This window comes from Haliaeetus leucocephalus, unplaced genomic scaffold (genome assembly GCF_000737465.1).
Source record: "Haliaeetus leucocephalus isolate CR32 unplaced genomic scaffold, Haliaeetus_leucocephalus-4.0 Scaffold1, whole genome shotgun sequence".
Taxonomy (NCBI): domain Eukaryota; kingdom Metazoa; phylum Chordata; class Aves; order Accipitriformes; family Accipitridae; genus Haliaeetus; species Haliaeetus leucocephalus.
In genome coordinates, this window is record NW_010972437.1 from 12,331,595 (window position 1) to 12,358,579 (window position 26,985).

The window sequence follows — 26,985 nt, forward strand, 5'->3', positions numbered from 1 at the left end:
GCAGGCACCCACCCGGCCGGGCGCGCACCGCCTCTCCCCCGCCACCGCAGAGCCGGGCTCCCGCGAACGCCAGGCGACAGCACCCCTGCACGGCCGCCGCCTCCCCCCCGCGGACCGCCGGGTACTGTAGTTTCCGCCGGCGGGGTTCCGCGGCGCGCCCGGACTACATCTCCCGTCGTGCCCCGCGGCAGCCGCCCCCGCCCTGGGCGGGCTCTGCTGAGGCAGCCGGGCGGGAGGGGGGTCGCTCCCCTCGCGTTGGGGGTGCCGCGGCGTTGCCGCTGGTGAAGCGGCGTCCCGAGGACCGCGGGCAGGAGGAGGGTCGCTGCGCAGAGGTCGGTGAGGGCCGCCGGCAGTACCCGCGGAGCCGCCCAGGCACCGGGACCTCTGCCCCAGGCCGGGCTCCGCTGCCTTACCCTGCGCTGAAGGGACTGAAGGAGAGGCAGCGCGCGTCGGCATGCGGGGCGTGGAAGCGCAAGCGTCTCACCCGTTATGTTTTTAGATAAAGGCAGGAAAGTTTTGTTAGTGATAGTTCAGCTAAGGAAAAGCGGGCGCTCGTGATCTCCTTCCTTCTAATGCCTTCCTGCTGGGGAGGAAAGCCCCCCGCGGCGGGGCGGGGCGCGGGCAGCGCCCCCTGCCGGAGGGCGGGGGTCGCCCCGCGGGGCTGTGCCGGGCCGAGCCGCGCCCTGCCTGCAGCGTGCTGGGGGCATCGGCCGCCGGGGACTTGGGATGCTGCTGCCTTGGGTGGAGCGTATCCAGACTGGTGGGGGTGGTTTTAAAGGATGTGTTTAAAACTCCCGGGCCAACAGCGACTTCTCGAGGTGTATGACGCTTCATTTTTATGTTTTTAGAGCTATGTCCCCAAAGTTGTCACCATCATCGACAGCTACTTGCCAGCAGACCAACTGAAGGCTGTGGAAGAACTCGTTTTCCCTTTCTTGCCAGAGGCCAGGCACCCAAATGGGGTAATGTGGAAGTTGCTGATCTTTTATGTGTTTCCAGGTCTGTTCTTCAGGATCTCTGAGTGGAAGCTTTACTCTGACAAAACACAGATTCCTGTGATTTTCTGGTGCTTTGCAGTTATTTGGATGAAGTGAGCTGGGCACACAAACACGGTGGTTGCAGCTGCTTCTCCGAAGAGTGGATTAGGACAGTATGTTCTGAGTACTGTCTGGTGGATCTGCAACATTGCCAGTGACTTCAGAGCTGACAGGGCAGGTTGCACCTAGGCGAAGTCTATGTGGACATCCAGAGTCTTGCAGGGATGTAAATGAACGAAGTTCTTCAAAGTAAATTATAGATAGTAGTAAAATTCATGTTGCTCTATCTCTGTTCTCAGCAACTTTAATAATAGAAAGATGTGGTTTGTGTTGAGACAAATCATCGTTTGATTGTTAGGCAATACAGTTACATGTTCAGTATTTTGTAGAAAATAGGGTTGAAAAACAATTTAAGTGATCGAAAGATATATTTGGAGACTTAGGTGTATGTTCACTGTGCATGTATATGTATACATAAAGTCAACACAGCTATTTTTTTTTTCTTCCTCCGTAAGCACCAGCCAGCAGAGGGTGCACAGGTTAACGAGGAAGCCTTATTTCTGAGCTATGTTTACTGTTGATGGCTTCTTCTTCATGTTAAACTTGTGAATAGATTAATTTAGTAAATCAGTTTTGTGTTGTATTCTGCTGTGTAAATAACAGGAAAAGACGTGAATTACCTCATGGAAAAAAGCAAAAAAATAGGGGAAAGTAGTAAAGGATTGCACAGAATACTTACATATTTAAATCCCATATCGTACAAACACTCATTGATACGTGGGAAGACAACTTCTCTGTCAAGTTGAACAAATGTACAGGTATTTGCAGGATAGTAGCCTAAAGAATTATATGTGAATCTGCCTCTTTACATTATGCAATATTTAAGAAATTTGTACTAAGAGTGACTGGTAGGTATCTTCTTCATTTCTGTTATTCAAATTATATTAGTCAATAGTATTTATAATGACACTGTTTCTGAGTGTGCCTTTGGTAAGTGTTACAAACATGGAAAAGCAGAACAACTAAAACTGAAAATGTTGCAATAAATAGAATCAGTATAAAAGTAGAAATTTCATTCCAAGAATGATTCTAGGATATCAAAATATAGTTTTAGCTTCAGTTGCGATGAAAATATTCTTCACAAGTTGAAGTATTTAAATTCAGTTAAAATACTTTATTGAAGCTTCATTTTAATGGCAAAATAGTGAAGTCAGAACATCTCTATTATAAATTGAAATAATGCAATATCAACAAACCACTTATCCTGATCAGAACAAAATCTTTCAACATTCCAAAAAAATAATAAAAATGTTTGAACATATTAAAGTGTCAACAGAGTTGCTACATTTCTTGAAAATACTGTGATTTTCTTGAATCAGCATTTTTTATGAGCTTCTGTCAGAATGTTTTATCACCTGCCTTTGCAGGTACTTCATAGAACTAAACTCAGGTTTAGTTTAGTACCGAACAAATTACATTAGTCACCTGTAGCAACTGAACTCCACATTTCGTCCATACAATTAATCCAGATAAAATGCTTTTGTTAGTTATTTCATGTTGTCGTGGTTTAACCCCAGCCAGCAACTAAGCACCACGCAGCCGCTCACTCACTCCCCCCCCATCCAGTGGGATGGGGGAGAAAATCAGGAAAAGAAGTAAAACTCCTGGGTTGAGATAAGAACGGTTTAATAGAACAGAAAAGAAAAAACTAATAATGATAATGATAACACTAATAAAATGAAAGCAGTAGTAATAAAAGGATTGGAATGTACAAATGATGCGCAGGGCAATTGCTCACCACCCGCTGACTGACACCCAGCCAGTCCCCGAGCGGCAAATCCCTCCCCCCACTTCCCAGTTCCTAAACTAGATGGGACGTCCCATGGTCTGGAATACACTGTTGGCCAGTGTGGGTCAGGTGCCCTGGCTGGGCATGAGAAGCTGAAAAATCCTTGACTCTAGTCTAAACACTGCTGAGCAACAACTGAAAACATCAGTGTTATCAACATTCTTCACATACTGAACTCAAAACATAGCACTGTACCAGCTACTAGGAAGACAGTTAACTCTATCCCAGCTGAAACCAGGACACATGTTCACATTAATTGATTGAAGATTCAGTAAATAAAATACATCTGTATTTCTAAGGTACCTCTTTCTTTCTTGCTGACCATTCATGTCTCTTTGATCTTGCAGTTGCCATTACTTTATCTTTAGTTGCATTTTTTCAAGCAGTCTTCATTACCTTAAAAACATATTAATGTTTTCACTAAATGAGCAGTTTTATTTCCCTCACTCCCTCTACCATTATATAAACTGTTTTTTCTTTGCTTGACTTTTTTAACAGGCTATCTGGCAGGTGGTATAAGAACAGGCTCTTCTTACTCGACATTTCTGTACATCTGGTTAAAATCATATCTGGTAGGGTTTGGTTGGTTGGTTTTAATCTGCTGTTGCTTTTTAACCAACGTTAACTGTGTTGTCTCTACAGGAGTCAGAATAAATCAAAATAATTTTTTGTTTTGTTTTTCTTTTCCCCTTGGTAGTCAGTGCTCTGCAGTAGTTTTACTGAAGTTGCTGTGTGCCAACAGGGAGCCCTGCATCATTGCTGGTGATGATGCACGAGAAGGAAAAACAGTTCAGAGTTTTAGATCTGCTGAGTTTGAAGTTGTGAAATATCCTATTGTTTCAAATGTGCACAATTTTTTTGAAGTATATAATTGAAAGACTAATCATGAAGCCCCAAGAGGGCATGTTCAGTCACTTGGTAGAATAGAGTAGCATTAAGCATTCATTTAATGAATGAGTCTGGTTGACAGTAAAGTCCCCTCCTCCTCCCCTCCCCTCGCCTTGATTTGAAATATTAAGAAATATTACTATGTCTGTATTTTTAAAATAGCTAGTGGTAATGCGTATTTATACCTTCTGTGTTACCATTGTCTTGAAGAATTTTTCACTTTGGGTCCACATTTGGATGTAAGGTGTTCTGAGTTTTGGTAGTGTTGGATGGTGATAAAACAGATCAGCTACAATTTACAGGACAACATTGGGGACTAATTGTCAAATGTTTTGTAGGTAAGCTTCTAGGTGCCAAGCAGAAGAAGTAATTGTATGAAGTTCATTGTTTCCAGAATACTTTTGTGTCTAGAAATGTAATATAAGCTGCACCTACTCTTCCTAATATAAGCAAATTTTTCTTTACAACAGAGACTCTACAAGTAGACTTAGTGATCGGAGATGGAAGGAATTGTTAGCTTTGTAATTGGAGATCAGTCAGATATCAAAACTTTTTCATCTAATAAGTTCATTGAACTAGGTTCTCAGACAAAAATGACAGGTTATTTCTGTTCTATTTTGTTTGGGTTTTTTTTTTTTTTTTTCCCCTCTGACTTCTTTCAGAACTTCTCAAGGATTTTACTCATCAGTGAAGTGGTTTGTGTATGTTTTGGTGTGATTCACTATTTAAAAAACAAAATTAGAACAGTTCTTTTCTCCTGTATCTCTAGTTTTTCCTCTGTGGATGTGACTGCTCAGAGGTTTTAATACTAACATCAATTAGAAATGTAATATTTCAGGTCTAGCTGGCAGTTGGTGTTTATACCTTCTTCTGCATGTCCACCTTCAAAAAGCTGTAGTAAAGGTGCTGTGTTAGATTGTTTGGGGAGGGGAGGAGTTTTAAGGCTGTTTTCTTAAAGTTTCTTAAGTAAACTGAGGACCTGATCTGTATTTGTAACAATGACAAAATTCTAAAGGCTAGAAGGCAGTGCTCCACAGGGAAAAAAAATCTTCCATGTTGTTTTTGAGTGTGGTTACAAAGTGCATTGTTTCTTTCATTTTTTTTCTGAAAAATAGTTATGCTGCCACAAAATATAGGCATTTTTAATGTAACTCAGTTTCATGATAAAGATGGAGGTTGAATTGTTTTGATTAATAATCAAACTTAAAACCTTCCTGACCATGGCTCTGAACAAGGAAATAACTCCTAATTATTTCAGACAACAACATTTCTTGCTGTCATCGCTTCGGGGAATGATCATCTTATCTGACAAAGAGAAAGGGTGTTTGCCTGTTTCATTAGCAAAATCAATTAGAGAAACAATCGAGCAGTGACTTTCTTCTGAAAATGTAATTTAGGCTTCCAAGTAATTCAGATGCTTTTTGAACTTTTAGTAGCCAGATTGCCCATTAATCTCATGATCTATGGATCACTCTGACTCTCAGAGATATACATCCATGTCTCCAAGGAGTTCCTTCACATTTAATACTGGATGCAACAGTGAACATAACTCTCCCACCTACCCCAGTCTCCTTGCATTTTCTTGATGTTTCAGATCTTTATCAGCTAAAATTGTGCAATTATCACTCAAAGGATCACATTCTCATAAAAAGAGCTGTATCTCTGGATTTTACTGATGCAAGATCATCTTAGTCATCTGACTATAATTCCCATCTGTGCATCTTTTCATGTTCTTACTGAGATATTTAGAAAGCCAGGAAAAATTATGTGACTAGCCTAGCAGCTGAATCATTGTATTTTATGTTGAATATCAATGCTGGCACAGGAAGTGCAAGATACTATCTCAGGTCTTTTTGAATGATTGAAGGAGGAAGAGGATTTGTAAACAGTTTGCAATGTAATCATGGAATCTTTATCCAGGCATTCCTAGAATTTAATAATAATAAATTAATATTTAGAACAGATTGTGGTTTGGGGTTTTGGGGGATTTTCTATTTGTTTTTGTATTCAAGAATGTTTCCTTTATGTAAATTACGCATTTTTCAGAAAATGTCATGGTGTGTTAATTTTCATGTCTCATAATTATTATTTCATAATATTCCATATATGTTAAAATTATGTATTATGTTATGAAAAATGCATACATATTTTCAAAAACAAAGCATGAACAGTTTGTAGTAATTAAAGTATAAACTGGAATTGTTTTAGTTGCTGAGCCACATTTAAAAAAAAAAGAGCCATAATAAACTTATTAACATTAGAAGAGGTTTTAATTTTTTAATAAGACTAAATGTTACATTTTCACTGTATAGTGATGCCCCATATCCTGGTAACATTGCAGTCCCAGCAGCCAAAATTTATCAGTGTTTTTATTTGACAGCCAAAAGGCAAACTCCATTTTATTTAATCTTTCACAAATAAAAAGAAATTTTAATCATTTTTTTCTCTTTTTTCCCCCTGTAGGTTTAAAATGAATAAACAGTGCCCTTTTTAAATTATTACTCATTCAAAAGTACACCTTAAATGAGGAATTGTTCATTTAATTGAAGTGATTCTTTTGCCAGGTTTTGTATTGATATGTACAAATTAATCTTTTTTTATTCACAGTACAAGACTTGTGATCAAATAGCACTATTTTCCTTGAGATAAAAATCTTCATTTTGTAACCAATTTGCACAGAATGTTTTCTAATAATGTCTGTATTTAAACTCTTCCTGTTCTTTTGTAACTACATTTTGTATTTCCAGTGCATTAAATTTGTACATTTGGTTTATACAGAAGAAGCACTCAAAAAAAAAACCCCAAAACCAAAAAGGCAGGGAAAAAATAGGACTAAGAATAATTTTTAAAGTCTTTTGCAGAGCACTTGAAGGGAAAAAGAACAAAGGCACATCAGGGTAAAAGTAGTAGCAGGGGTATTTCATTTTACTCATCTCCTAGAAAGCCTACATTAACAAGAATATGCAAAAAACCCCAAAACCCCATCAAGACAAAATGCTGGTACTAGCTACACACACTTGTTATCTTTCATTATTAATACTGTATGAACAGATTCCAAGTAAAGTGAAATATAGCAATATAAGAGAGAATTATACATGTAATAGAAAAATCTCAAGCACTTTATAATTTGCATGAATAGAAATTTAACATTTAAAACCATTTCTTTTAAAGAGGGCATTAAACAGGGATCAGCAGAACACATGGCAGAAATTTTAGAAGGCTTTCTGGTACATAATGTTTACACTTAAAAAAATAAAATCTTTAATTTCCTATCTAAAAGTGTAAAACCACAGTCACAGTTCTAGAATGAAATCTTTTGAAGATGATTACCTAGTAAGTGGGGTGAAAAATGTCAATCTCAATGACAGTATGTACCCACTTAGAAGTGGTTTCTTTACTGATCACTTCTTGCTTGTCTTCTTAAAGGTACAATGTCAAACTTGGTTTATTGTTTTACTTTGTATTTCTTTTTTTTTTTCTCCTGCCTGATAGGACTTTGAAATGATAGCAAATAATTTATCTTTCAACTGGTTTAATTCCAGTAGGCTACTTTGGGATTATTTGGGCTTTCAGCACACTGAAGGGATGTTGCTATTTTCTAAAAAGCATTTAAATTGATATTATAGTAAAAGATTATTACTAAAGTTGATATTGGTGCTTGATTATTTGACCAGTTTCTCATGTAAGTGACATAAATAATTAAGTTACAGGAAAACTGTAATTTGAGTTAATTGTGTTTTCAGGTCTCTGAACAAAATGAATTTCATTACAAGGCTTTCTGCTTTATGTCTGAGGAAAAGCAAGATGCAGCAGAGGCACCAAAGTAGTAGACGACCAGCTGTTCCACTTGGATCACGGATTTTAACTGATCCTTCTAAGGTTTTTGAGCATAACATGTGGTGAGATATTTCCTCAAGGCTGATTTTCATATATTTTTGTATATTATTTACTATGATGAATAATGGGAGGGGTGTGTGTATATATAACAATGGACTGCCAGGATAGATGTTGCAAGGTAGTCCTAGAGAGAACTTGAGACTGTCACAAGTAACAGTGACAAGTTATGAGATCTTAGTGACGTGCGTTAAAAGCTGCTAAGCAAGTAGTTAGTCATGACATGAAAGGCAAAATATTGCTATAGATCAGTAATGAATTAGGAGACAGAAAATGTAGAGGATAAGTAGTCCGTGTTATAATGGCAGAAATATTGCAGAATAATGTAATGTACCTAACTAGTAACGTTAGGTCCAATAGTGTTGCATACTGGATTAGCGCTGTATTCTAAAATTGACATCATTTCAAAAGGAACATGTAAATTACTTGTATTCTTCTGAAGGCATACTGAAGATGTTGCAGATAATTCAGCAGAGATTTCCATACAGTACACAATTGTCAGAAAAAGTAAATTGAATTTAACATAAATAAGTGATATAATAGCAGAGAAAACATTAACATGTAAATATTGACAAGAATAAGAATTGCCCTGATTTGCAGCAGTACATCTCCATCTCTAAAAGGTATTTTTATGATTAATGGGGGTCAGAAAAGAGTGAGAATGCTAGTCAACACAGTGGGAAAACAGATTGAAGAAGCTAGGATTTTTGACCATGGAGTGGAGATGAATACAAAACAGTGGGTGACACAGGGAGTGTTAGAAGGATAGAAGAATACCTAAATTTGTCTAGAAAGTAGAAGAATATCTACCTAACATATCTGGAAGACCAAGAATTTTTATTCCTATTGTTCATAACTTAAGAACAAGGAATATTTCATGAAAAGAGAAGTGGGGAATTTAGAAGCTCTACAAGAAATTATTTTCTACATAATTTTAAAATATATTTTTTAATTCTGCCACACACCATTTTTGAAAGCAAGGATTTAGAAAAATTTAAAAAGTGACTGGATATGGCTAATGATAACCAATGGGTAACATAACATAGGAGTAACAAATTCAGGGCTTAAGCTTATTTCATTAAAGTAATCTGCAGTTCTTATGCCTTCCTCAGAGGTGTACCCTGCTGGCAACTGTCAAAGAAGTTACTGGACAAGCTTTTGTTCTGAAATGAAGTTTCCAGGTTGCTGGGTTTTTAAAAATTATTATTCTTTTTAGTAGTCCATTTTATTTGTTAATTGGTCCATTTTACTTTCTAATCTAAATTATTTAAAAAGTTTCTCTAATAAAAGTCTGATGAATAAAAAGGTCTTAAGAGAAGAATATGACACAGAAAATTGTCTTCTGGTTAATAAACTAATACCTTCATTACTCTTTTTAGTCTCTAAATTTGGGCTTAACTCATGAGATAAGATATACAAATAGATCTGTCACCTATGACTCTTTTCTAAGCTAGATGTCCCTAAGCCATGGTCCCCAACACATACCACCTTAAGGCCAAATCTGGAGTTATCTATACTTCTGTAAGTTCCTTGGTCAAGGAAGCTGGAAGCTGACTGGTTACTGTGTTAAAAGAGTGTAAAGTTTACCGCCACGTTTCATAAAACTATATGTGGTGTAGTTTTTAAGCATCTTCCAGATTCAGGACATCCTGCTAGGTGGAAAAATCCTTTATTTGTGTGGATGCTGATTCAAATGTAGGCTATATAGTCTGGGTAGAAAAAGATTTTAAGAAAAAGACCACCCTTCTTCTGTAACATTGTATCTCGATGAAACTCAGGTTTGTTTGATTTTTTAATTTCCTTCCAAATAACTGATCATGTGTAGCTTCATTTTTTCTTGCTAGCATTCTGTCACAGTCTAATACAGAGTTACCAAACTATGATGCAGGTAGTTGGGAAGATGGGATTGAAAGGAACAGGGTTGATCAGAAAGTGGATCTGCAGATGAATCCGTGTAGCTTACAAGGGAAAACAGGTGAAACCGAGTTGGAGCAGAGGCTGCGTGGAAGTCACAAAAGTCTTAATAAATCAAGAACCTGGCTATGAAGTGGGGGGAGGTCCTTGGGTCTGAAGCTGGCTGAATCAGCAGGGTTCTCGCTAGGGAGATAAGGGGGATCAGGATGAGTGGTGGTTGAGCTAAATAGATCATGCAGGGTGAGCATAAGAGATACATCTTCCCTAGCATTGCTGTATGAGGATTTATGTCCTTTTGGTTTTCACTCATCGTCTTTGGTACTTCATAAAGTGGCATCCTTCTTTTTGCCTGTGTGAATTGGCAGGGATCCAAGAGCTGCTACCATTGCTGCTAGGAATACTAAGTAAATTAAATTTGGGAACTAATGCTTTAGATATTTGCTATGGTGCTTTTCTATCATTTCGAGAGAGAAGTAATGAATGATGTTAAACATTGTGGCAAAAAAGTCTGCTTCTATTCAGGTTGGTAATTGGCATAGTTTTCACATGTTAGTGTTCAGAAATAATTAAAACCTATGTTAGCAAACAAGTTAATGGAAAAGGGATAAGTTGAATAAGATGAACTGAAAGTAGCGTTGCATGATCTCATGTCAGGCCTACTCATGTTAACAGTTCTTGGTGTGGTTAAAATGAATAGCTTGCTTTGCTGCTGTCAATGTTCAGCTTAAAACACTTCTGTATTTAATCACTTCTGTGCTTAGAATTAATCTGTATCCTGTGTTCCTGCCAGCTTGTATTGCTGAAGGAGCTGCCTCATTTGAAGCATCCAAACTACGTAAATAGTTTGCATAAGAACTATGCTATGTCCCCTCTTTTGCACATTTTGATCAAGAAGTGCTGCTGCAGTCCTGTTTGGGGTCTTCCATATAGAAATCTCTAGGAAAGAGCCAAGAGATCTTTTTTTCAGCTTCATGAATTTCCAAGGAGGGACAAAAGTTGTTGAAGAAGATGGACGACTTCAGGCACCTAGAGTATTGCTTGTAGAGCCCTTAAGGGGTCTGACAGACACACGATGATGGTTAAAATTTATCGGCTAAAGATTATACCACAGCAAGTCATATAGTCAGCCCTTCTAACTGATATTATTGCCATCTAAATAGTCCTTGGTTTCAGCTTGCTAGAATAGGCAAGGTCAAAAATGGTGATAGCAGTGACGGAAGCAAGACTTTCCAAGAGGATGGCTCCCTAGTAACGCTTCGGTCATTCAGTTTTATTCTACTGCAGCACGTCTGTCAAAGCCTTGACGCTGCACAGGAACATTTGGTATATGAACAAATACAGGAAGGGGAGAGGCAACCTGCTGGGGACAATAATGAGAAATATTTCAGTAGAGATGCGGAAATCAAGTCTGAGGCAAACAGACAAATACATACCAATTAGTTTCCCACAATTAACAAAAGAGGACCAGTGAAGGTCTAAGAATTAAATTACCTATATGTCACCAAGCATAGAACAGGAAGATGCTCGTTAGCTTTTAGAGACAATCAGCTGTTTTCAAGTTGGCACCTTGTTCCTTTTCCCATAGTAACCAATGGAATTTTAGTCATAGGCTTTCAGTTAATTGATTTCAGTAGGATTAGGATCTAATAGATTACTTGAATTATATTACCTGATTTAATCTCATTTCTAAAACTGCTCGGACTGGACAATTTGGAGGGACAGCTGATTTGCTTTAAAAGCTGCCAGCAGCATGTTTTTGGGCACTCCCCATTGTGACCTGATCAAACACAGAATCTACAGGGAAGGCAGTTTAGTCATCAGGGTCAGATCTTGGCTTGGTTGTGTGACCACTTAATGGATTAATATAGCATTTAGTTAACCACTTTACACAAATATAGATAGCATAGACTCTGGAACCATTACAGCACTGCTTGTCTTTTCTTAGGAAAGTTTCATTCTTGTTTTTCCTAGATGTTTCCTGTCTCTATTCCCTAAATAAGTAAAATCCTGTTCATCAATTCCACCTGTTCCACTTGAATAGGTAGATTATGCTCCCTGTGTCAGGAACAGCTGATTCCTTTGCTAAATGACCTTTGTTTCTCATCATGAACATTAGGAACACAAGAAGTTTCTTGCATCAGGGTGTTTGTTGATAGATCTATTATTATGTCCAGCTAAACACAGTTCTAGTGGGACACTCAAAATACATTCCTATAAACTTACTCAATTTACAAGATATATGTTTATCCTATTATTCAGAAAAAATGCATACTACTTCAGCTTCTTTGCAGTTGGAAGATTTTTCTTAATCACTTGAGTTTTACCTAACTAGTAATTAATTTTTATCTATCATACACTGAAACTTAGTTTTTAACTGTCAGTCTCCTTGTGGTCATTTGCTTGCATTCAGAAAGAAAATGTATTTGTGACAGCGTAGCTAATTTGTGACTCTTTTCCCTGGGAAAAAAGATTATGGAAAATCCCATTTAAAGGCTGGTTCTTCAACTGCCTTTTGCAGGGACCACATGCAGTGGTCACAAGAAGAAGAGGAGAATGCCAGGAAAAAAGCAGCAGAGAACTCACTTGTGAAAGTCCAATGGGAAGACCAAGGTAACAGTTCATAATGGCTTAAAAATTCCTATTTTAATCCTATTTATTAAAGCATTTAAAGATGCTTTAAAATCCAGGAACACTCTCTTATTTCTACATTCTTTTGTCTAAATTTGTTGGTTGTTTGGGGGTTTTTTTGCTTTGTTGCCTCAAAAGATTGTCTCAAAGTGTGTTTTTCTAGCAATTCAGTTACTTATTTGAGCAATTTTGCATTTGGGGGGGCAATAGGCTCTATGTAAAACAAGTACATCAGTATGGTGCAGTTGCAAGTTCTGGCTCCTTTTGCAGTTCTTCTGAATAAAACTCCTACTACACAAGACTGTTACTTCATCAAAGGGAATGAATTTGCAGCCAGCTAGGGTGCTGGGGATGAAGGTTTCCATGTACAATATTCAAATGCTTTTTAATGATTTGTGGACTGTTTAGAGAGCTGGTGTTTGTACATTGCACCATATTTCAGTTAAGTGCCATGAAAGTTGCACTTGTCCCAGCTGGTCCCAGCTTGCTGCCTTGGCCAGGCTGAGCTGGGCGTGCTTCAGGAAGCAGTGCATTCACTGTGTTTGGAAGGTGTTCCAATACATCACACAGAGTCTGCTCTGTAAATGATTAAGGAATTTCATGCCTGTCTTCAGAAGGGAAAATTAATGTGTTCTGCATTTCTGAAGATTGATAGCTCTAGGTTCAAACTGGCAAACTAAACTCTAAGATAGTTATGTATGATAAAGCTGGAGTACCAACTTGATAGTAACATAGAAGACTGGATCTTTAATTTGTTCCTTTATTGAAAGATATTCTGAAAACAATTACTTGGATGTCCTAGGCCTCAGTTTACTTAGTGTGTCTTGAACCCGTCAAATTAGATAGTGTCATTATGATCCTGTGCTCAGTTTCATTGATGTAACTAGCGCACATGTTGGAGTTTATTTAGAGTTACCTGTGAGTGTGTCTTGGATTGTGTGCCCTTCATCACTTTGAATGCTCTGGGATTGTCATCCTGCCCTTTTCTGTTAACTCTCACATTCTTTATCTGAATACAGGAGTACCATGTTTGTTTTTCAAAATGACATCTAATATTTTCATTTGGTTTGTATAAAAAGTTGAAAAAGAGCTCATAATTGAAAAGTAAGCTGTGTAACCATGTGGTTCATGGAACCTTTCATTCTTCATCTACAATAAATTAGAACTTAGTTTGTGCTGGTGAGAAATGGAATAATCAGGCATGTGTCTATTGCCAAGAAATACAAGAATCCAAGGACATTTCCAATGAATGCTCCTCTGTTTACAACTTGAATAGGTGAGCATTGCTGATAGAGTTCCTTCAGAAAGCTTCAGCTTCATTCTGCAAGGGGAAGTACATTTTGGCCTATTTGTGTAAACAATGAACTAGACTGAAGTTAACAAGCAGGTTATTTTGGGGCTTTGGAAACTACAGTAAGGAGAAAAAGACAAGACAGATTTCAACAATACTATTATATCACTAAAATAGAATAGTTCTAGTAAGCTAGAACAAGAGAAGTTAAACCAAATGAACTCATGATACTACCTTTAGGAATTTGGTTTACTTATTAGCATGACCAGTTTCTTCTCAGGCATGCCTGCTAGTGTTGAAAGATTCTGCTACGGAGAAAAATCAGTTGACTAAGTAAGGGATTTTTTTGTCTCAGAAGGTGATACATTTATTAGTTTTGTAATTTTACATGCTTTGGAATATATAGTAGTCAGGCTACTTAAATATACAAAATGAAACAGAAAATTGATAATAATACTGCATGTGTGGTTATTACACAGTGGTGCAGGAGCGACCAGTGAAAGAATGGAAAGTGAAGTGTTCTTTCACTTGAACCTATGTAATACCATATTAATACAATTTGAAAGGCTGACTTTAGCCATTGCTTTCCTTCAATTCTGAAATCTGGAAAACTTGATGGGAATTTAAGTACAAGGGTTCTGAGCAGACTTGTAGAAAAGTAGTGACTATAACAAGGGGTGATAATGATTTAAGAACCTTTTGAGTAGAAGGCTGGTTTTTTATACAGAAGCTGAGCAATCTATGAATGTGCAACTTGCACTATTAAGATCTGGTATATATGACCTCAATCAACTTGGCGCTTATATGATAAAACAAGTCTGTACAATTACTCTGCATAGCTGGGTCTTGCCCTTTAGTAGTACAATTCGATATATTAAATGTTAAATTTAAAAAATTATGCAGATTTCTAGGACAAGGCATTCTGCCACCTCCTTGCCACTTCCTACTGCCTGTCTGTGCCTCTAATGATAATTCTCAGTCTTGTTTATCTCTGAAAAGCTGTAGCAATTTAGGAAGTAGTATGTTAAGATTTAAACGAGAGTAGTAGGAGAACTACTTAATAATAATTACTTAATAATTACTCTGTGCATTTATATTAAAAGAATTAATGGGTCAGTGTAAGTGAGTAGGGACAAAATAAAAAAGGCAACATGTTATATGATGTGCACTTAGCAAGAGACATCAAGGGTAACAAGAAACAGTTCTGTAAATGCTTTGGGAATGAGGGAAAAAAAAGAAAAATATTTAGTTTGGTATTTAGGAGGGGTGACGAAGGGAAAACCATCAACAAAAGAGACACTGAAAAAGCTGTAATTCTTATCTTTTTATCAGCCTTCCTTTGAAAGGGTTAGCTGCAGTCCAGTGGCTAGCACAATTAGTGCTAGTGAGAAGGAGGAAAGATCATGTTCTTGTACTGAGAAAGAACAGGTTACAAAGTACATCCATAGAGTACATGGCTGACTGGGAAAGCAGAAAAGAGAATATTTACTTTTTTAAAACGGGAGGTGGGAAAAGAGTAGAGTCAGATAATTAGTTTCAATTCCTGGAAAAATACTGAAAGAGATAATCCTGAGCTTGCAGACACTGGGTTTGGAAGAACAAAGGAGATGAATACTGGCCAACAAATATTTTTCAAGAATAAATCATGTAAAATCAAGCTAATTTCCTTCTTGGAGAAGGTTACCAGCCCTGGGGATAAGGAAAAAACAGCAGATGTCCTGAAATTTATCCTTAGTCAGGCTTCTAACTTGCTTTACTTGACATTTTCATAAGCAAGTTAGGCAAGCGAGAGCTAATGAAACTGCTTTTGGATGAATGAATGCCTAGAGAGATCCTTTCAGAATGGAAGGCTGAGCAGAGAAGTGTTTTGTTCCATGTCCAGTTCTGCTTGGTATTTTCATTAGTGACCTCAGGAAATGGGAGACTTGAAGATGATATTAAGTGAAGAGATGTTTCAAGTATGGTGAAGGTTGGGATTAGGATTCAGAAAGATCTGGACAGTGGAAAAAAAAAAAGGATCTGAAAGACATAAAATTGCTAAAAATAAGTGCACAATACATTGCTTAGGAATAATTCCTTGAAAAAATACTAGGTTCTGGAACAACTGGCTAGGTAGTCATTTTGCAGGAGATCTGAGGGTTGTGGTGAATCACCAGCTGAATCAGCAGTGTCATGCTGTTGCAAAATGGCAAGGTGGGAGTTATAAACAGGATTACAGCCTGTAAACCTTGTAAAATATTCCTTTTGCTCTGTGTTGATAATGCCTTCACCAGAATACAGCACCAAAAAGTAGTAAATCAACTGGAGAGAATCTAGAGAAGAAAAATGAAAATTATTGGAAGTCTAAAAATCATGACTTCTGTGGAAAAAAGAAGAGAGTTAGGTTTAGACAATCTAGAAAAGAGATTGTTTATGGGAGACATAGTAAAAGACTTCAAATAAGTAAATAGGTGTTGCAAAGAGAAGTGAGTAATCTTTGCTTTATCTGCTTGGTTAATGGGACAAGAATTAGTGCACTTAAATTGCAATAAGAAAATTTCAGGTTGAGTAGTGGAAAAGGTTTCTAACTGTACAGATGGTGAAGGACTGTAATATATTCCTGAAGAAAGTTGTCAAACCTATATGAAAGGTGGTATTTTAAGAATAAGTTGGACAAATTCCTGTGGAGAACAGATATGAATTCCCTGACTGGGTGAAATCCCTTTCAGTCCTATTCTTTGACATTCTAACATTCAGTTAGAATATTTTGTGAATTAAAAGTTAACAAAAAGGTCTATTGTAAGATTTTGAAAGTAAGAAAGCCAGTATGTTGCTTCTGACTGTATTGTTATTTTCTGTCAAAACTGCGTTATTGAGTGGTTAAGAATGAATTACTGTGTATTGGCTATGCAGTAGCAATTATCACTCCACAGAAAAAAAAAAAAAAGAAAAAAAAGATGCAGAAAGCATCCTAAGTGACATAAAATGTAATTAAACCCTCATGGCAGTTATTTTGTGTACAGATCAAGGTAAGACCCCAAATCCTTATGTTTTTATTTAAACGTGTACAATGTGGGAAACTACAGATTTTTTAAACTGTAAATTTAGGGTCCAAATTCCATGTTGCTTTGCAGTATTTTGTAGCTAAGCTCATATTCACCAAGTTTTTGTTTTGTTTTAATTTCAGATAAATATGAGAGAGAAGCCAGTAAATATTGGAATGAATTTTACAAGACTCATAAAAATAACTTTTTCAAGGATCGCAATTGGCTGTTTCTGGAGTTCCCAGAAATTCTTCCAGAAAAAAGGCGAGAAGAGTTGCAAACAGAACAAAGATCTTCAGAACACACAAAAATAAACAGTACCAACAGTTTTTCACACAAAAATGAAATGTCTGAGGAAGGAGAAAAATATTGGAAGAAAAATTATGGAGGTGGTTCTACTTCTGTACAAGGATATGTTTATAATAAAAAACAAGCAAAATCTCTTACTGACAATCCTCAGGGTAAAAACTGTGGAGAAGAACTTGGCAGGCTAGAATCCTTCCCTGGTAGTGATGCCACTTACAGAATATTAGAGGTAATGCATGGCAAATGTTCTACCTGTCATATAGAAATCCACTTAATTGCTGAAAAGCCTGATAAAGATACTTAGTAAGTATCAAGAAAGTAAACATTTAGAATTCGACACACTACATTCATTTATGGTAGAAACTTTCAGAGAAACCTAGGATCTGGGCTTTGTTTTCCCTTTTCAAGTTTCTCCCAAATCAGAATTTAGGGCTAGATTGTCAGATTCCATTTTCACTGGAAGCTGAGTTTCTAATTTCCTAAGGAAAGTTATGTCTTAAAGTGCTTTGTTCTTAAAGTACTCTGTCCTAAAGTGAAAGTACTTGATGCATTCTTGCCAAATGGTGAAATTGGACAAGAATATTACATTTTCCTATGCAGTTTGAGAGAAGGGTTCTCTCTTAACTTTAGAAAGACATTGAGGAGAAATGTGATCACAGAAATGATTTGAGAATTGTGGTATGAGCTGTTTATACCTTTTCTGTCCAACATACCTTCAAGTCTAATGGGTCCTACCTACTAACTAATTTAAGACAAAGATAAAAATATTTTAACTTTTTGTTTCTCTTCTGATTTTAGGTTGGTTGTGGTGCTGGAAACAGTGTCTTTCCTATTTTGAAAGTTCTATGGTATGTAGTGCTGGATTTTCAAATATGAAAGTTCTAGTCTCATCTTGTTCATTTTCTTCAAATGTTGGTGCTAGACCAGTGCTGCAGGAAGTGTTGAGTGGACTGTTTTACAGCCCTGAAATTCTGATTGCTTGCAGACCGCAGATAATGTTGGTAGCATCAGTACAAGATACTTCTCATACTGGTCAACCCTAGTCTTGGGGGAACCATATTTGCTGACAAGGTTTGTCTTCAGGTGCATTCAGACTGATTTATTGTAGTTAATTTCAGGCACGTGAAATATTCTCTTGTCTTATATGTCACTGTAAAGCTACCAGGTATCTCTTCAAAAGGCCAAAATCAGAGACAGTAGGTAATGGTATGTGATCTGCTGGTAAGAAGTTGTATTATTTCTGAATTTGGCTGGTATGCTTTGTCATATTGCTTCAGGTTTTAGTGTCAGGGAAGGCACAAGTCCTGTACTGCATTACTTAATTCCTTGAAACATCTTAATCCACTTAGCTTCCAGTTTTAGAAGAAGCTGTTATGACTGCATGTCCTCCCTTCCATGTAGGCAGGAAGGTTTTATTGGAAAGGCTGTGTATGTATCAAGGGCTGAAATAGATTTCTTCTTATTCATGCCTCCAAGAGCTTGATTATGGTACAGTTCATTATTCTACAAATCAATTCTGGTTGCTAGCATCACCACTTTATAAAAATACTCCATTTTGCAGATATGGAAACAGAAAGCAGGAAGAATTGAGTGATGCACCAGGGTCATACATGAAACCTATTAGTGTTAGTAATGCATCTTCATCCTGCAACAAATGCTTTGCTTTAGACAGCATGTAATGAAAGGAGAGCCCTGTTTCATATGAAGAGTTTAGAAAGTAACACTATGTAAGGAAAAGATATCATGTGGCTGTATTAAAAAAGGTGAGACAAACTTTTGTGTTTTCCTCACAGGAGGCATTAGTCACAGGTTGGCATTTCTAATAATTAAGAATCCACTCATTAGGTATTTTTCCTGGAGATCTCTATTCTTATGCAAATCCTTCAGTCAATCACATTGGTTGGTACGTTGAACAACTCACACATTTGTCTTGTATGTGACCTGATGGAAACATGTCTTATATCTTAGCAGGCCTGGCTTTATAGCACAGTTGGTTTAACTCTGAATTTAATATAAAAATTGCCTTTTTTATGCATATAAAAAGAAGCCAGTGTCAAGTATGAGTGTACCCTGGCTACAAAAAAAATTTTCACTTGGGTTTGTAACTTTTAAACTGATTCCCCCTGTCCCCCTTAAATTTTAAGTTACTGCTTTTTAATACCGTGCATCATGAAATCACCATCCAGATCAAGCTGTGTCTTTGTTTTAAGTTGACTTTCTACATATCTCCTATTCTGCTCTAAAAAAAATTGAAATAACATCCTAACAAGTCAATTAGGTAATCAGCTTAACCTTTTGCAAGTGACTGGCTGGGTCCAAAACCTGGCTCTTGTCATCATCAATGATAAATATCTAAACTCATCAACTCTTGAGGTGGGCACAGAGCTGATAAAAGTTTTGCTCAGCAACATGGATGGAATGTGTTTTGGTCCACAAGAGTTCTCCTGTTGAGCCCTCAGAGAGAGGTCACTGACTCAGCTGTGTATACTGTGAGGTCTTATAGTCACTGCCAGAGTTTACTGATTCCCTTTCTAAAGAAACCATCTGTCCAAAACCTCAAATATTTTTTGAGAGATTAAATGATCATGAGTTGACCATGAGGTCATCCCTCAGTAGGTTTTGAGGGGCTTGCTCAGTTTCTCTTAAATGAATTTTTTGGAGGTGAAAAAAATTTCTCCCTAGAGTTACTAGTGTCTGATGAATGGTAAAAGGAAATTTTGCAGCTGGCTTAGTCTTGGATGGAAAAGGAAGGGAAAACAGTGCTACAGGAAATTCTTATTCATCTTGGCTTACAAAACAAAGGGGATAATGGAGGGAAACAACCAATACTGCTTAATCTAATCAAAACCACAGTAAGGTGGCACATAGGAACTCAAGCTTCTACAGAACTGTGGATGACTTTTGCAACACCCCACCCCTGCCCAAATCATATTGCTAATTAAACTGCATACATGGGCTAATGATAGAGACTTAATGCAGTACTTCTGTAAGAAAATGTGACCTTTTAATGTGCATTTATGTAATACAACACCAGGACATTGTCATCAATCCTGACAGCCCTCTGTGACCTTCTTTCTTTTCCTTTTCACTTCCTCCCCAACAAGGCTATAACTCTCCTTTTTATGCTAACTGCCTGTTGGTATTCTGTTGTCTGCCCTATTGGTTCATTACAACCTATGTGGCTTTCCATGTGCTAGACATCAATAAAGCATGCTTGATCAAACCTGTGGAGAACCACAAAGGGCCCTCTGTAGTTCAGTGAACACTGATGTAGACTTTCATCTTTTACAATTATAATTTTTTAACTGATGTTGGTTTTGTTTTCCTAGCAATACACCTGGAACCTTTCTATACTGTTGTGATTTTGCTTCAGGAGCAGTGGAGCTGGTAAAGGTAATTCATATGCTCACTTTAGAGTACCTTATAAGCCTGTAATTCAGGAGGCTGCAAGGAAGCTGTCTTCATGAAAAAGAATGTGATGGCTTTGACAACTTTTAACTGAAGTTTTCAATATTCCAAAGAACAAAGTCTTACTCTATGTAGAGAGGAATGAATACCATCAGTGAGCTTGCTTCTCAGCTTGAGTAAGATACCAGACAGAATAGGCTTTTATATGAGATGTTTTACAATGCTGAATAATTGAAGGAAAAAAGTTTCTTGAGTCACAGTAAACGTATTAACTACTACTGTTCTCTCTGTGCCTCTTTTCATCTTTTTCCTGACAGTCACATTCATCCTACAATTCAGCCTGGTGTTCTGCCTTTGTTCATGATGTGTGTGATGATGCTTTACCCTATCCTTTTCCAGATGAGATCCTGGATGTCATTCTCCTTGTCTTTGTGCTCTCTACTATTCATCCTGACAGGTAAATGAAGACTAAAGGGCAAAGCAAATGGGTTAAATCTCTTTTATCGCTGGAGGTTTTCAAGAATAGCAAGCAAAAGAAGATGATGAATCTTTAATTTATTATTTAGTAAGCTACAATATATATATAAAACAAGGTATTTAAAATGCTGTTTCCCGTTTTCAGGCTTCAAGAGAAAAGCTGGTCAGGCTAATTCATTATCGAGTCTCCTGTCTCCATCAAAATACAAGGGGTATATTGTAACTAAATACGTCCCTATTAAAAGTGACAGTGATTCTAGAAAATTAGAAATTAAAAAAAGAGACTGCTAGTCTTCTAGAAGGAAATTATTTTTAGTGATCAAAACCAAACATTCATGATTTAAAACCTTACAATATGTTGATAAAGGCTTAGGTTGCTGATTTAACCACACGCAAATGCTTACACGCAGGTCCTTTGAACCAAAATGCATTCAGAATTCTATAACTTGTTTGGATTAAGAAAACTTGATCTAATTTTCATGCATAGTGTTATGTTGAATGCTGTTAGCCTTGTTACTAATGCCTCTCAATGTCTAATGAACCAAACTTTATGACTGTTAAGGCTGGCTGATTGTGAAAATGCCCTTTTTTTAATGGGAAAAATGCAAAAGAGGGCATGTAAGTTAAAACTCCTTGACTTTTCTTTTAACTAGATCACATGAAGGGAAATACATGCTGTAAGTGTGGTAATACATTTATTACTTTAAGAATGTCATTAAAATGGGCTTGGCAAACAGAACAGTATTTGCCTAAGTCTGAGAACTGTTTCCCTGCCTAAGTTATTAATGATTAGCTTTACAGAAAAATCTTTCCCATATAGGATATTACTCTTTCCTGTTTGTTCAGAGATGAGCACGAGTCATGCAAAGCCTGGGTCCAGATTTCAAAAACAATTCAAGCAGTAGATTTCAGATCTCTGTAACAGTGGTGATGCTGCCATGAAGAAATTGGACAATAGAGATGCATTCATTCAATCGCTTTGCCTGTAGAAGCAGAAATCAGACGTTGTGTCAGAATTTCTGTGGGTCTTTTCCTATTAGACTTTTCAGAAGGGGGTGTGTGTTTTGTTTTGTTTTTTTTTTCTTCCCCATGTCAGCATCTAAAGGCTGACATGGATGCTTTTGTGTGTGTGTGTGTGTGTGTATACACACATAAAGATTTCCGTGTAATTATCTGTGTTGTAAGATCCACTTTCCTAAGATTTGTTAGTCATTACTGTCATCTCGTAGAATTAAAATGACTGCATAAAGGCAAATGTAATCCAGATTCATCTTGCTCAGTATGCATTTTTTCTGGAAACTTTGAAAGTGGGAAATGGAAAAGAAAACTGAGAGAGTGATGATGCAGAACTTACGTACTATGGAGACCTGGAAAATACACGAGAGGGACAGATTTGTATTCAGCACAATTGTTCCTTAGTGATTTCTCTTCAGGCTGTTGTGTTTAGTTTTTGATAATTGCTACTTTTGTACACCATTTTTAACACACTTCAATTCTGCTAGAAGGCCCCTCTAAAAGTTGGTTGCAGAATTTGAAAGGTATTAAATTTTCTTCAAGCTATATAATTAATGTGCTCTAGTCCTACGGGATGCAACTTCTCAAAGCACTTTCTCTTTTTGTGTATGTAAACTTCTTTTCCATGTGCACAAAACTTATGTTTATATAGGCAAAGGCTAATTCTGTGCACAACTAAATGCCTTGGAACAGTCTTTTATTCTTAGGTGGTGCTGCCTTTTCTGTCTGTGGCAGCATACTTCGTTGCCTGTGTTGACCATGAGCAAAGAGGACAACTTTTAAAGCACTTGGCTTCCTCTTAAGGGAATTCCATGCCTAAAAAGTGTATGCTGCTTTTTGTTCTTGTTTGTTCGTTCGTTTGTTTGTTTGGAGATATGATTTTATTTTCTGCTGAACTACCTCCTAATTTTGTCCCTTAAAAATTAAGGTAAGATGCCTGCACTGCTGTTGCATGAAGACTAAATTGCATTAGTGCCTGAGTTCTGACATTCTTGGGGCAAAGGGGCAAGGCCACCTGAGAGACAGGCATGGTGTAAGGATGTTCTCTTGGCACACAGTACTGGTATGCTGATTTTGTATACTTAAGTAGAACTTGCTCTTCTTTAGCTCTTTTCAGATACAGCACCCTGCCTTTCCTTTCCATTCATTTTGCATTTGACTCTGGCTTCACATATTCTACATGGTTTATCAGCTTCCCTGTGGGAGGAAGGGTTGAATTAGGCAAGTGGACTTTTGTACCTTGCAGCCTGCCAGGTGCAGACTGCCTTTTGTGGTCTTTCATGAATGTGGAAAACCTGACTCCTTTGGTTTATTCTGAAAGAATGAGGCAAACCCAAGCCATTATTCATTAGCAATGTATTTTGCAGAGTAATGCAAATGTATTTATAAGAAGCTCCAAGGTAAGGTTCAAAAGTGAGAATGAAGATGCTCTGGTCTAGTGAAGGGGAGAGAGTACTGTGTATGGTACTTGTTCCTATCATACATACAGCAGGCTGATGTAATCTTGATAAGGAAGAAAGAGGTGATGTTAGATACCACCAAGATTCACAAACTTGTCAGCATTTTGGAGGATGCAGACTTTCGTCCTCTAACTAGCAATATCTCCAGATGGAGTTCTGCCAGATTTCTCTCCTGAGGGACTACTCAGATTCTTCTTTCCATCCTCAACCATTTGGTGTGGAGATACTGATTTTGTGTGTATGATCAGTACCCCCATAAAGAAATCAGGTAAGTTTTTTGTCTGCCTTCCAGGCTCTTGATTTTGCTATGTACAGCAAGAAGGCTCAGTCTAGCTCACCAAAGCACATAGCTAACTGTTCATTCATTGTTTGTCATATATCTGCCTGACCCATATGACCCATATACTCAAAAACTGTGTTTTAATCCATCCTTGAGGTTCTGTTCAAGTGAAGGAAACGGGCTCCTTTTCTCTTTCCAGTTTGTGTTCTCTTACAGTTCCTTTTAAATTTTTGGTTTAGAGGCTTTTTTGTAAAGAGTTCTTCCTGTTCACTAGTGCCTGGCCTTTTTATAGTAAATATAGACACATCTTCTCACTGTATTTTTTGAAATCTATGTATATTCCAAGCATCTAGAAAAAAACAGTTATGTTTGCAAATTTCACCAGTATCCCATCTATTTTCTAAGGATGCAAGGGGTTGTAAATAGGTTGGCTAAACTACTGAAACCTGGAGGAATGTTGTTATTTCGAGACTATGGAAGATATGATACAGCTCAGCTTCGTTTTAAAAAAGGTAATTCCTGAATGCTTCTGTAGTTCACTATTCATTTTAAGTTGTTTTTGAAAAAAGTGCTATGTCCTTTTTCATTACTGCTCTAATTTCTTAGGTCATTGCCTGTCAGAAAATTTTTATGTACGAGGAGATGGAACCAGAGTATATTTCTTTACCAAAGGTATGAAATGGTATAGTTTTATAGAAAGGGTTGAGTGTATCTCAAGGTGATTTGTGTTATAAAAGCTCATCTTAGAATAGAAATTTAAAGAAAGTTTTATTGGCTTTTTTTTTAATACTCTGCTTTTACAAAGCCCAAATCTAAGTGTTGTAAGAAAATAGTTCCCTTTATGTGTACACTTGTTGTGTCTGGGGTCTGCAAGATTTCTTAAAGACGTCACTTGAAATTTCTGTTTGTCTAAGCATCTTGTGTCTAATGGTATGCTCAAATTCTGTTATTTAAAGATGTCCTTGATTTCTTTCTTAAAATTGAGATAAACATGCTTGGAAGGACAGTTGGTAGCAGTGCTCTGATATTTTGTTCTGCTTTGCTGAAACTGAGCTGTGAGGCTGTACTTTTTATTGCTCTTTGCCTGTCCACTCACTTGGTTCTCTTGGCAGTCAGTTTAGACTGGTATGTTTTAGCCAGCTACTGGAAATTGTGAAAGTGACCATCACAATACTTTTTTTTTTTTTTTTTTTACCCTTTGCAACCTAGACTGTAAGCAATAGAGATGGATCAGGATTTATCCCAGCCTGTGTAATTTTAGAAGTGAGAAGGAGCATCTGGGACTTGTATGGGAAATAACTTGAATTCAAAGAACCTTCTCAGTTTTTAAATGTCTTGTTTTGTGTTTACTCATGACAAAGAAGCTTAAAGTTTTCCAGTGGTGACAAGGAGATAATTATGTTGGCATAAATTTGTGGATTGTCATTTGTCAGGTGAAATAACTTTATCTTGATAACATGCAGTGACCAAATGGCACACATTTGTTTTCCTCAACTCTGGCATACTGAACTCTCTGAAGAAAGGGGATCTATGAATGCTATGAGTAATAACCAATGTGGTTTGGGCCTCAACATAACATTTTTTTACTGTAATATAAATAGAGAGCTGTGAAAATGAATTTCTAACAGAAGACTTCTTACAGGCAGTTTCCTTGATCTTTCAAATCGCAAAACAGATTTAGTTCCATCTTTGGTTGAACTGCAGGTTGCTAATTACTACATTCTACAAATGTCTTTTTTTTTAATTACAATAATTCTTCATATGAGAAAACAGATGAGGTGTGGAACATGTTCAACTTGGCTGGATTAACTGAAGTACAGAATTTAGTTGATCGGCGATTACAAGTAAACAGGAAGAAAAAAGTGAAAATGCAACGAGTTTGGATACAAAGCAAGTTCCAAAAACCATTACTGCCATCTCTGAATAATCCTGAAGAAACCACTGAAAGGCACCCTTATAGATAATTGTACCATGAACTCCAAAAACTGAAGCAAATTTGAGTATGTTTATTTCCTACAAATCTTGTGTTAGCCACTGAAAAGGAGAAATATATTGAACTGAAAACATTTCCCTGTTTTTTTTGTAAATGTATGTGTGTGAAAATGATTGGGGGGGGGGAGGCGGGAGGGAGTGCATTTCTGACTTCTGCGTTATGTGCAATAAAGGGATATGCACTAATCTAGTCATAACTGTGACCAGGCACTATTTTACTTCCTTGAATATGAATAGTCACTAAGTATAAATATGTATCTTTTTCCTGCTGAAATTCACAATATGTAAAAAGTTTTAGACTGAAGCACAATTGTTTCAGAGATTTGGAGAAACAGAATATCTGTTCTCACTATCCCCACAGGCTGTGCTGTGTTAATTTCTGAGTCATGTCTCTTTTAAGCACTGTGTGTCTTGCAACTGTATTTCCTCTTTGGGGGGAAATTCTTTGGTGCATAAATAATGAAGACAAAATCTTTCTGATTTGCATGTAAGTTATCATTACATACTAACTGCACGTGATATGCATAGGTATCAGATTAGTCAGTGATTGGCATCTTCCACTGTGACTTACTCCTCTGAAGTCTCCACTTGCTATCTACATGCTCATCAGAAACATGTCAAACTCGTTTTTATAACAGCTTAGTGACACATACATTATATTTAAAGTGCTGTAGGTTGTAAACTGAACACCATATAGAAAAGAATTACCAAAATGCCAAAACAGTGCTGAAACCAAATAGTTAACATTTGCCTGGATAAGTACAAGCATTATTTTTATGATATGTCAGATATGCTAGAGGGAGGAGCAAAAAGAGTAGTCCAGAGTACATTTTATTAATATTGTTATGGGTAATGTAATCACACTAAAATGGCAATCTACATAGCAGCTGAGATATTTTTGTTGTTAACCGAGAGACGTTGCTTTCTTAGGGCTTGAGTCTTAGAAAAAAAGACGCTATGTTTTTGTATTGACCCAGTGGAGAGACAGTAAAAGGACAGGACTACACTAAGATGTCAAGTGCTTTTAAGAAGAAAACCAAAATGCAAACACTGTTTTCAGATGCAGACCATGATACTGAGGCTGTTGAGAATTTAAAGTATTTGAAGATGCCTCATCTGCTATTTAAATGTAATTTTACAATCACTTAGCCACAAGGAGGAGAGGACAAGAAACAGGTGAATGAATAAAATAAATCTCTTACTGAATGCATGTAATCTATAACATGCGTGCAGTTTTGAGTCCCATTAATATAGTGACACTCTCAAAGTCTCTTTTTTTGCTTTTGTTTTAGTCTGAAAGGTAAGCATGTCACAGATGACAACCTTTTTTTTTTTTTTGCAAGTTGTTAGCTGCTAAGCTACATAGAACTGATTGTGTTCTAGAAAAAAAAATTATTTAAATTTAGATGCTAAGGATCTTCATTCCCTTTGACAAGATGAGGGACCTGCTTAATTTCTATAAACCCAAATATGTTTCAAGAATGAGGTGCAATAAGGGGTCTTTGAAGGTAGGATCTGATCCTG

At 37.1% G+C, this 26,985-nt stretch overlaps 1 protein-coding gene across 1 annotated transcript; it reads left to right on the top strand.

Annotated features, from left to right (window-relative positions):
* Window positions 1-715: 715 nt before the first annotated feature.
* Window positions 716-26,609, top strand: METTL8 (methyltransferase like 8). The gene is made up of 11 exons (XM_010566947.1): window positions 716-962; window positions 7,518-7,673; window positions 12,101-12,192; window positions 16,668-17,059; window positions 17,629-17,678; window positions 20,160-20,223; window positions 20,556-20,695; window positions 23,875-23,981; window positions 24,076-24,141; window positions 25,243-25,469; window positions 26,522-26,609. The coding sequence occupies exons 1-10, from the start codon at window positions 958-960 to the stop codon at window positions 25,431-25,433; spliced, it is 1,263 nt and encodes a 420-aa protein (XP_010565249.1). The 5' UTR covers window positions 716-957; the 3' UTR covers window positions 25,434-25,469; window positions 26,522-26,609.
* The last annotated feature ends 376 nt before the right edge of the window (window positions 26,610-26,985 follow it).